A 12531-nucleotide genomic window follows, 5' to 3' on the forward strand; every position below is an offset into this window, starting at 1 on the left:
TCTCTCTCTCTCTCTCTCTCACATCTCTATCTCTGTTTGCATGTGTGCAAGATGCTAGAACCCAGAGCCTCAGAAACATAGTAACTGAAAGCTCTACTACTGAGCTACATCCCCAGGCCACTGTTATTTCTTAATATAGTCCACCTTAATGTCGATTAACCTCTGAAGCAAATTCTTATTTGAGAACTGTCAAACAAGATGTGATGAGCTAGAAACCACAGGACAAAATCAACAAGAATTATGTGTAAAATGCAAACAATTCAGCTCTAATTCAATGTTTAAGGGACTCTCTTAAGAATAACATATGTAAGTTTAACATAGCAATTTTGTAACACAAATGTGATGCTGCATATTCTATATTCTTTTAGGTACAATTGCTTAGCAGTTCCATAATGTGCACTCCCTAGTCTCAAAATTTCCAAGAATAGTTTTAGATCTTTTATAGAAAACTACATCCAAGATAGAACACCAAGGGTTGCCATGCCACAAAAGAATGACTCTCACACAAAAACACCTGAACATAAGCAGTGAGTCATCTCTTTCTAAATTTCTTTTCTGTAAACTAAACTACACTCTGATAAAACTAATCAGTCAGTTTGAAGTCAAGGCTACCTTTGAGGCTGGTTATTGCTAGGCAGTACCTCTGGGTCATAGCTCATTCTTTTTATCTAAATTTGGTTACTTTCATTTTACGAAAATTCACTGAGTTGTACATTTATGATTCAGGTAGATTTTTGTAATTTATACATCAATAAAAAAGTTTATTATGCAAAATTAGGCATTTCTAAATATAAACATAAGGAACTGTATTTTAAATTTTTGCCTTTGAGTTCAAAGGTGTTAGCAATGTTTAATGGTCTCAGCAACAAATGCTTGCCTTTGGTGAAAATGGACTTCACCTCCTAATTCTAACAAAGTACACTTGTTCCTATGGTGGGACACAACAGAAAGTCTGGGGCTTAGTTGGCCTCCAAGGTATCTAAAATCTTACTTGTAATTGTGTTTGATTGATAGTCCTAATCAATCTTCTTCATGTCTCTATTTTGAAATGATGCAGTTCAGATGTAGCATCTTGGGTAGGATCATTAGCTCTCTGCCAAAACACCCCAAATCCCTTCCCCTCTGCCAAGACACCAGAGGTCATTTAAACTTGGAAGTGTCAGAGTTTTCATTACCACCTTGAGGGAAAAACCTGTCCGAAAATGAAGTCAGTACAGAGAAAGTCACTAAGAGATAGAGAAAGAGATTAAGTTCTCATGACACTGTTGATACTGTTTCAATTTTAACTCTGATCGGGTTATACTTGGAAGGTAGAGTACCTCTGAAATGTTCTGTTATGTAAATGCCCTCCCTCTAGTATTTGTTTTGCTTTAGTCTAATTTGAGTTAGTTTTCTGTCCTTTAAAACCAAAGAACTCTCACTGATGCTTTCTGCAAGGGGCATTGCTTTAATATCTTAGTTTAATCACTGGAGAATGTTGTGCAGCACAAGGGTTTCCATATGGTTTCTTTCCAACCCAGATCTCTTCAAGAATACTGAATGCTTCTTAAACTTGATGCTGGGTCCCACTGGACATTGACAGAGCTAGAAACCTGCAATAGATTATATTGCTGAAAATATATTACATAATATATTCTAAACAGAGTCCCTGGACAGCCACGCCACATTTCATCTTATAATCATAAGAGGCAAAGATCTCTTCTTTGGTGCCCTGAAAAGTATTATCCTGGAACTAAATTATTCACTAAGGTCAATCCTTTGTCATGTCCCATTGTTCCATAGCTGTTTGAAAGGACCTAATACTCTCCTCCGTGGAAATCTTGTCATGCAGAAAGGAGTAAGATAGAGGACTTGACCCACTACCATCTTCCTGCTCCTCATCTGGTTTCCTGTATGCCTTCACCACTATGGCTCATGAGACACAGTTATTTTCTTTTCTTTACATGCCCCCCTCACCCCTGAGCTCTCTAGAGGGCACCTGCAGCCCCACCATGTCACCATACTAATTACCCTCCTTGAAGCACTACTCCCCTCCTTTCTGTCCCACCTCTTGTCATGGCTCCCTGTCCAACCTTCCATCTCTTCATGAAGGCTTCTCATCTAACTTTCAATACATGTTGCTCTTCACTTTTCTTCTCATTGTTTTGTACCCCTAACTTTTCCTTGAATGATATTCACCCCCACCTTGCAAGTCAAAGACCACCAAGTCTACAGATCCAGTTTAGACTTCTGCTTCTCTCAGCTAAGACTTAATTTAAATTATTAAGCTATCATATAGGATCTTAAATTCACACTGTTTTAGTCAATTTTCTGTTGCTATAACAAAATATCTGAAGCTGATACTTTATTAAGAAAAGAAGTTTATTTAGTTCAGTTTTGGAGACTAAAAATCCACATTCAGATGGCCCACTGATTTTGTATCTGTGAGGGGCCCCTGACTATCTTGATATAGTGGATGGAATCATGGTGAGAATGAGTACAGATGGAGAGGCTATATGATGAGACAGGAAATCAGAAAGAGCCAGAAAAGGCTAGTATTGCTTTTTTCTAGCAACCTGGCCTCACCAAGCATTGCCTTGTCTTGCTTCCTAGTTGATTACTGAATCCTTTCTATTACTGTTAGAATCTTATCTTTTATTGTTTGAATTATTGCAGTTGCCTTTCTAATGAGTCCCCAGTCTTTGAAACTCCCCACCATAATCACCAAATTAATCCCATGGGAAATGCATATATATGCTGCCTCCCTCACCCCAACTGCATGAAGAGAACAAGCTCTTTAGTATAGTACTTGGAGCTATAAACTCCTTCCCTGGCGCTTGTGCACTCAAGGATATGAAATTAATTCTGTTTCTTTCTCTTCTTGAGCTATGCCTTGCCTATGTTATCTCCACTGCCTGAAGCTGCTTCCCTCCTTCTTTACTTGTCTACTTCAAGCTCATCTTCTAAGAATCAGCTGAGGTGTAGCAGGGCTCAGGATACCACTGCTGACTCCTCATGACTGCATTGAATTCCTCCTCCGGGATTCTATTAATGCAGTGCCCATCTCCTTTCTGCACATTGTTTCCATCATATATTCATAGGTCTGCTTCTTCTTTGAACCATGACCTTCCTGAGGGTAGGGGCCATGTCTGTTTACCTTTGTGACTAGCTGGAAGTAAAAGCTTAGTGACTGGTTATTGATAGAGTGAACTGGAGGGAGGGCTAGATCTCTAATGCACCAGAGTCCAGAAACACCATTTATCAGAAGTATGCCTGAGCTAGAGAAGTACTGCAAGTGGGCCATACTGTGTGCGATCAGGATCCACCAGAGCCCTAATTATCTTCCTGAGTTTAATTGATACTTAAAAAGGTAGGGCATGGGAGGAGAATCTTATTCTTCCAATATTTCCATAAGAATATATTGCATTATTGCAAATTCAGAATTACAGCTTTGTGGTCAGAGAGGGTAAAATAATTTTCTTAGAAGAAAACTACTCTTCCAATATGCATGGGGTGTTTAGAAAATATGAATTAAGAACCTTCTTGACCAAAATACAATAACATTTTTTCCTCAGTCAGCTTCTATATAATATTCTTCAATACATAGAAACTATAAGGCACATACTTTTATAAGTGTGATTGCTGAAAAGAGTTCCACACAATGGAGGTGATTTTCAGCTCCATTGATCACTCAGCTGCCAAGACATTAGGACTGCACTCACCCCTCAACTGGTGGGTGATAATTAAAAGGGTCACACATGAATATGAAGAAAAACACCTCAAGTGCCACTGTGTGAACAAGTGACACAAATTCAGGCCTAAGTCATTAACTATGGTGAGCAGAGATAAGGAACTTCCTTGTTTGGGGCTCCTGCACATACTGATGAGGCTTATGTTCGAAAATCCAGACTTTGAGAGCTGGAGCAATGGAGAGAACTCTAACTCACATGAGTAAATTAGAGCCACAGGAGTTCAGGTATAAGAGCTGGCCTCTTCATTCTTTCAGTCAACCTCGATATCCAGTGGGTACTGGCTATGTCCTGACACCTTCTATGAATGACTTAATTTCTACCATAAACTTATGAGATGGGTACCGGTAAGACACCACATGGTACAGAAGAGGATATAGAGAATGCATGACTTGCCTGAGGATAAGCACAGAGTCAGGACTGAAGCCCAGGTAGTGGACTCTGCCCACAGCATTGTGCAATTTGTACCAGCAGCTGAGCTGCAAACGTTTTTGAAGCACACACTCTTGTGCTCTGCTTCAGAGTTATGGAATCAGAAACTTGCGTATAAAGGGCCAGTGATATGGATTGAAACAAGATCTACAGGGAAGTCTAAAGCACTTAAAGTCAAGATCCCCTGCAATATCCCATAATACCACTCTTTGCAGTGGTGCTTCTTGGGTTTTAAAATTATACAAACCACCTGGAGGACTTATTGAAATGCAGTTTTTGATTCCTCAGGTCAGGGTAAGACCTGAGGGTCTGCGTTTCTAACCAGCCCCCACTGATCGTGATATCACTGGTTTGGGGAGTACCCTTTGAGAAATAAGGCCCTTGAAGCCAGAATGACATTGATCTCTACTATAATTTTGTTAGAAAAGTTTCTGACTCATATTTTCTATTGTAAATACACTACAGGTTAGAATGTCTGTGTGTCTGAGATATGGACTGTAGGGCAAAAGTTAATCTACTTCTGATTGAAATGCATCTGCCCAACTTGCCTTTCCAAGTCTCTAATCACAGCATGATCTGTTTATTTACTCCCAAGAACATTCTTATTGCCCACTGACATCACAGATGTTTAACCATTTCTTTCTTTGGATTGGATATGACACTTCGGAATCCCCAGGGCAAGTGAACATGTCATATATTTTGGAAAGGGGGATGAAAAAATAGAGTGAAAAGGAGGGCAAATATAACGGTACAAGTTTTGAAAGAATTTACCAAAAAGAGACTCTAAGGAGACAGATGATGGGCAGCTAGCCAAATCTCTGAGCATTACTCCAATCCCCCCTATCTGGGGTAAGAGTTGACAAATCATCATTGAAGTTAAGAAAATGAGAATCGGAAAAGACATGGACCTCTTTCTCCACTAAAGTAGCTCAAAGCTTTTGGGAGAATTTGAATCAAACTTGATATAAAAAAATAATGAAAACATCTTTAACAGGAAAAAAGTCATACAACAAAACTTAAACAAGAAGTTGACGAGGTGATAAATTGTTCAGATTGGCCAGAGTGACATGAACGTGGAAATGGGGGGCAGTTCTAGATATCCTCTGCCGAGTGGAAAGCAAGTTTCTTTAAACCCATAACAAATATCTGGGTACTTTAAGAAATCAAATATTGTGTAAATAGTCTCCAGGGTACATGGCTATAGCTCTTTCTAAGTAAAACACTTGAGCACAGTAAGCTTTCTAAGTGTTTGGGTTGGCTGAACATTGATACACACCATCCATGTGTCGACTGCAAAAACTGGGCTGCAATGACTTACAAGAAATAATTCCAGAAATTGGTGTTGGAAACACTGCAAAGCTCAAGAGCATGCTTTCAATGTTTTGCTCATTCTGCCAGGATTCCTCAGCAGAACTAAGAATAATACTGCTAGGCTGTATTAAAATGGTGGCAGGGGGCCAGGGGTTTAGCTCAGAGGTTCGGTGGCCTGCCTTGCAAGCGCAAGGACCCGAGTTCAATACCCGGTAAAAAAAAAAAAAAAAAAGGGAAAGAGGAAATGATTTATCAAATTTAATGCTTTAACAGAAGTTATTTGAAGCAATATTCATAGAATAAGTAACTGGGGCAACTTAATATTCTAAACAATAACATTTTCTCAAAACACTGCTGTAAAAAGAGGGATATACAGTACATTTACTAGGAACATTTCATGACTGGCTGACACAAGGTAACTTTGATGCAAAGAAAAAAATCACAATGATCCTTTAAAGAGCAGCTTTCTGTGTGATTACAAAAATGAACTAATTCATCTTATTAAGGGCATAATCAAAGTTCTATGCACATGCTACTTTTTTGATGATTGTCAGAGGCAGGATCGTTACAGTTTGAACCACAGAGATTAAAATTGATCAATCTTAAATAGAAGACCACCACTGAGTTGCTAGCCCAGTTCCAGTCATCTTGTGACACCTCCATTTTGGGGTTATTCTGGACTGTGTGTAACCAAGAAAAGGACCAGACCCAGAATAAGAGAATATCCTTGATATTGCACTGCAGGATATTCCAAGTGTCTTTTGCTTATTGCAGTACATGTTGTGCTCCTTGGCCTCAACTACTAGAAGGTGGGGCACATCCAGGAGAGTCCCCAGACAACAGCTCCCCCTGGTGTTTCAGTGATAACAAACAGCCAGCAGTGGGGAGCGTGCCATAGTTGGCCAGCCCTGGCCTAGGACCTTGACCTCAATTGAGGATGACTCTGAGGGTCATCCCAGCTTCAGAACACCTGAGGCCTTCAGTAGAAATGACGGAGTCCCATTGTAACTCTCCTGCGGCCAAACTCTTTAGCAGCTTCCTTTCCACAAATGTTGAACCTAAGAGCACTGCCTAACAAATCCCCTGCATGTTAATCTTCAATGACACTGTCTGCTTCCTGGGACCTCAACCCATGACAGTTAGTAACTGAAGGTTTCTGAACAACTGAATTTATGGAGAACTAAGAACCAACTCAGGACAGTGGAGCCAAGTTGTGGTACAAAGTGAAGACTGACCAAAAATGACCTTAACTTTTCACTGCCTGGACAGTGAGCTATTTGAGACTGCTCCAACCCTTTCTCCCCCATGGGATGTGTTGTATTACCTGTGTATAGAGGCAGACTTCATCCCCCAAGGTCCTAAAATCTCCAGGGTTTTAGCAACATGGAATCCTAGACAAATCCTACAAACAGCTGAAATCCCAAACCAGTTGGTTGAACACAAATGTGGTCTAATTATTCCTTCTTACAAGTCCACTTTCTCAAACTGACCCTACAAAAATGCAGGACAGTAGAGAGAGCAAGTTCTCTGCACCAGAACAGAAGGTCTATTTCCACTGTGATCTCCTCTGAGCTCCTCAGTCACCTAGCCTGCCAGGACTCTAGAGAGTACATGGGAGGAACAAGGAGCAGGGCTTTCCTTCTCTCACTGATTCTGGCTCTCAGTAGCTGTCCCCTTTTCTACTAAAATCACTTATGTATATTGTGGAATTTCTCTTGAGTCTTTGTAGCTAGCAAAAGGAGACCTTTTTGGGCTCTCTCTCTGCACAATACAGGTGACTACAAAAGGTTTAATTCTGCTTCGTTCCTATTTCAACAAATCAGAGAGGTTTATAGCTACCTGGAGATGGGCACAACTTCTATGATGAAGAAAGGTCCCTGGCAGAGCAGATGGGGGTGTCAGATAGTTCCTATCACAACAATAGTTGTGCCTGGAGATGGGCACAACTTCTATGATGAAGAAAGGTCCCTGGCAGAGCAGATGGGGGTGTCAGAAAGAGGAGAGCCTGGTGTAATCAGTTGCCAGAACTGACTACTCACTGTGGGGCAAGATCAGAACTCTCAGTAGTCCCCAAAACTTCTTTGGTATGACCAAGCCAACATTCTCAAACATCAAAATGGGGGCATCTATATCCATAAGGGAGGAGCCATACCGCGGCCCAGTTTCTCTGGGATCATTGGCTTTCTCATTCTAGCAGTAGGATCTCTATGCATCCAAGAATTCTAGGGCCTGGGCAGACAAAGATGGGAGAAAGAGATGCACTCTAACCCAGACTGCCCAGCTCCAGAATGTACTAATGCTTTCCCACAATCAGGGGGGCTTATCTTGCCTTATAAAAGGAACATATAATTAGGAAGCCCAGTACACTGCTCTGGAAAATGAAGGGTAGATATACTTTTTCTCCTCAGACTCTGGCCTCCTACATCTCGCCTTCTCCTTTAACTAGAGCTATAGGACATTGTGGAATTCATCTCGGACCCTGGAACATGGCAAGAGAAGGTCCATATGGAACATCCCTTCTCCCACCAAAGAGCTGATATTTCTCATGAGAATACCTTACATTTCCATATAGCTTTATTTTTTAAAAACACATTCATGTGTATTAACTCAGTATACATACATCAGCCCAATGAGGTTAGTTGGGGACATACATAAGCCACACATTTTCAGAAAGGAATATGAAAACACAGGGTCATATAAAGGATATTTTCTCCATGAATTATAAAACAAACTTATAAAGGCATATAAGTTGAACCACAAAAAATAATGGGATCACATGACGCTTGTGCAGAAATTCCCAGATATATGGTCAGCATAATCATGGTGCATAATCTTGACATGTGCTTTCAAACTCCCTTTGATACAAGCTGTAAGGAAAGAGATAAAATCTACAGAGGCTGAGGTGAGAGGAGGTTGGAGAGAAGGCTTTAGAGCTGAAGGAAAGTGACTGATTGTCGAATATATACAAGGCCATGATCAGGATTTTAAGCCAAGACATGATTCCCCATGAAAATGCAACTCTAAGAATGTCCTCCGATACCCTTCAAGATGGGACCTCCCAATTTGGCAATCCTATTTCTCTTCTGAAAGGTTTGCTCTACCTCTTCTTCCATGGGAAATGGGAGAGAATTTCATTAAAATAAGACCCAGTTGACCTAAAATGGTTTATGTGTGGCCTGGAGATATTTGTCAGAGACTAACTATGAACAGACCATAATATAAGAAAATGACTACCAATTACTTATGTTACTGGAATGTAATGGGTGAATGAACCTGTGCACTGAAACATAGCTGTACATAACTGCATTTTATTGGAATGGGGGGTCACTGTATGAATCAATTTTCCAACTGAATTAAGAAGAAAGTGAGTTTTTGTTCTGATTCTGAATCTCCCCAAACTGTCCTTAATGTTGCACTGTGATAATATGTCACCAGAAAGCTAAGCATTATTACCTCCCACAATCTCACTGAGCCTTTAAAAGTACAAAGGCACACAGAGACAGGCCACCCCTAACCTCAACATGGCCCAAAAAAATACCAAAAAAATCCTTCTCCAAAGTACTGACAGCTAGTCATATAAACAGGAGCTTTATTTGCTTCCTTTGTGTGCACCAAAGTGATCTCCTTCAGCTCAAACACGGCAGCATCTGACGCTCTGGGAAACGAAAATCTTCCGGGTGCATTTCTGGGGCACAAAAATGCTTCTGGAACCCATGGAAAACCCCCATGCCACCTCTATGTAGAACATGTTCATAAAGCAGATGTTTCCTAGTTTTAATTTTTGTGAACTCTCAGATGGATTACGCCAAACATCTCCAAGCTTTATTCATTACTGCTACTGTAGGTAATTTGTGCCCATGGTAACAGTAATTTAGAGTTATTAATGAAAATGAAGGCTAATTAAAAAACAACACAAATATTCAAATCCAGCCAAAGTAAAAATATGAAGCACTCACAGACTAATTTTATCCACTTTTTCTTTTTTCTGTTCACTACTTTGAACACTACTTTGGTTGCAGCACTAAGAAAAAAGTACATTGTCACACACTTTGGTGTTGGACATGCTTTGAACATACCTGCAACCCTTCAATAGCCAGTTTAAGGATTGAAGGTGTCAGTTTGGAAGCTTGTTTGAAGGAAAAATTACTCCAGTCTATAATTAAAATGAAGCCATTTATCTGAAGCTCCGGATCTTCAATAAGGACTTCCAGGGACAGTAGGATGGCACGGAGGATATCTGTGAAGGAGTTCCTGTGGCCAAAGCAGAAAGGGAGTCGTGTGAATAGAAGCAGGTGATGGGCAGTGCATGATAGACAGATTGCACACTGTGTGTAACAAAGTTAGTCTCCTCACATCGCGGCTGCAGCCTGCAGGCTCACACTGGTTTCTGTACCCAGAATGATGGAAAATACATTACAAAACTTCCTAGGAATAATGTTTTGCGATTCCCAGAATGGATGCTTCCTTTTGATCTGACCCCATCATCACCCCAAATTTAATGAGGTGTCCTCTTCTGCTCTCTCATGGCTCTCTGTGCTGTGCTTCCATGATAGCATTGATTTCACTTTCCCTCGCTTGTGGCTCTCCCTCACAGAGCTGTGACATCCTATGGGCAGGAACTGGGTCATATCCTCATCGTGTCTCCAGTACCTAGGTGCTTAATGAATCAATGCTGAACAAATGAGGTGAGACCTTAATCAGAGGCACTTATTTTGATTAAACATATTTTATGCATTTTTTATGTTTCAGCTCTTGCTCTGAGTGTAAAAACATCCATGCAATTGATGCTATTTTTTAGCTTTGATTCATGTATAGAGAAAAAATAAAGCAGGAAGAATAGCTTATTTTCACTGTGGGTCTGTGGAGTGTGATTCAGGAGGGAAATCACTTTGAGCACATCAGTAACTATGACAACAGGCAGACTTGAATACAAACTAGGTTGACCGTTCTCCAGGGTCATGTATATTCCTCTACTTCATATGTTGCCACTCACCAGTTGATTTTTTGTTTTGAATAACTTCCAAACATGAAGAAATGAAAGCATATTAACTTGACTATTTCACCCAGCAAATTATCTCCGCTACTAATCTAAGATCTTTGAAAATCTCTAATTTCAGCATCCTTCTTTGATGAGTAGGAAATATAAGCTTGGATGTCAAGTGATGGCAAAATCTACTGCTGCTTCCAGGTTGTCATTAAAATAAGAAGACCAGTCTTATGAAATCAGTGTCAAATGATCAGATTCCTGAGAAGTCCAATCTGGTTTCAAATTCTAATCAAGTCAGAAAATCTGTGATTGAAGAATAAACTGATAAGAATTTACTAAATGCCTGAGCTCAGTACTTTGTTTCATGCCTGAAATTATAAATTAGTATAATTATAATATAAATTAGGCTTGCAAAGAGCTTTAATTTAGCTGGGAAGGGGTGAACATTCATAGCATGAGAAGGACTGACAGAATTTGAGTCATCACGGAAGAGTTTATGGAGGGAAGAAGGCTTGGTGTCAGTTGTGAAGAGTGGGTAGGATTGTGATGGATAATTGGAAAAATAATGGGGATAAAGACCTTCCAGGAGAGAAAAGTGACATTTAATTTTAAAAAGAGATATATAAATCATTTTGTTTCTGGTCAGTTCTTCTTGCTAATTTTTTCCTTATATCAAACTAAAATTTCCTCCCCCAAAATCTGTTCGAGTTAGTTTTGCTACATGGAAAAAAAAAGATTTTCCCACATCATACACTTTCAAATATATAAATATGTTTATCATGATACTCTACTTGATCTTCAGATTTTAAAAGATAATAAATCTCTTGAGGACATGGCTCTTAACAATGCTCCTTATCATTTTTATTTTCTTTCATATATATTCCCCTTTAATTTTTAAAGATATCATAAGGCAAATTTTCAATGGATATTTGTTTTTACATTTAGATTTATGCCATTAATCAAAAGACTCAGGTCTTTTTCAGATATATACTCCTCTTATTAGAACAAACATTGATTTAAATGGAACATATGGCTAAACATTATGAGTTTAGGCAATTTCCAATGAAAATCCCCAATAGGAAATGAATTGACCATTCAGGCACCAAGGAGTCTGGCTGCATACGCTTCCTTAGGAAGATCACACTGGGGGAGACAAGGGTGAAAGACTGAACGTTAGGTGAAGCCTACATGCAGTATTGCAGAGAAAGGAAGAAGAATTAAAGAAATAAAAAATGAGAGATTCAAGACAGTACTGCGTTTTTTAAAAGAGAGAGAATGTTTCAGGAAGCAAGAATATGATATATTTCATTATTGCACTACTAGTCCCAATTCTTAACCCCCGAAGCCACACATTAGCTATGGCCTCATTGAAGACAGTCCCTTGCCTGTGTAACTTGCTCTGATTAATGGTAGTGACCCCAGCTAATTAGCAGGTTCCCATAAAAAAAGCAGAGCCATCTACCTGAACTTAGCCTGGATACACTCTATTTGCTCTGCAGATGCATGAACAATGAATGATAAATGATAGTTTTTCAAACCACTGTGTTTTTTGATAGTTTGTTACACAGCAATAGCTATGCAGTTAAAGAGGATATTTAACATCAAATGCAGAAGATAGATCAAGGAGAATAAGGAAGGAGAGTATTGTGCTGACAAGAAGGTCTTTGGAGAGGTTTGAGAGAGTACTTTTAGTTAAATAGTGAAGTCAGAGGTAATTAATTATGAACATCTTTAGCAAATCACTTACAATCTGCCTCATTTTTCTCCTCTAAATAGAGATAATTCCCATCATATGCCCTCCCTCTAACATCTATTTCCAAAAAGGACATTGAATTGTGTCTGGAATCCTGGAAAGCATTCTGTGCAGTTTGGAGACAAAGAGACAGAGTAGGCATTGGCAGTGAAGGAAGTGTGTTATATTCATGAGATGATCTCAGGAGTAAAGTAAAAGGATTATTGACACATTATAGTTTCCAAATGTTTAAATGCTTCACTTTTCCAGAGTAACTGGATGGGCAAGGAAAAAGGGAATGTAATATGTCTCTGTGACATTAGGCTTCACTCATTCTGAGA

At 39.5% G+C, this 12531-nt stretch overlaps 1 protein-coding gene across 1 annotated transcript in view; it reads right to left on the bottom strand.

Annotated features, from left to right (window-relative positions):
• Clvs1 (clavesin 1) overlaps window positions 1–12531 on the bottom strand; it is a 213622-nt gene that overhangs the window by 99250 nt on the left and 101841 nt on the right. Inside the window, exon 3 of the mRNA XM_010640529.2 lies at window positions 9548–9722. Coding sequence (XP_010638831.1) covers window positions 9548–9722 — 175 coding nt within the window. The remainder of the gene's footprint in view (window positions 1–9547; window positions 9723–12531) is intronic.

The sequence above is a fragment of the Fukomys damarensis genome, unplaced genomic scaffold, assembly GCF_012274545.1.
Source record: "Fukomys damarensis isolate Sample0158 unplaced genomic scaffold, DMR_v1.0_HiC HiC_scaffold_5, whole genome shotgun sequence".
In the NCBI taxonomy this organism is placed as follows: Eukaryota; Metazoa; Chordata; class Mammalia; order Rodentia; family Bathyergidae; genus Fukomys; species Fukomys damarensis.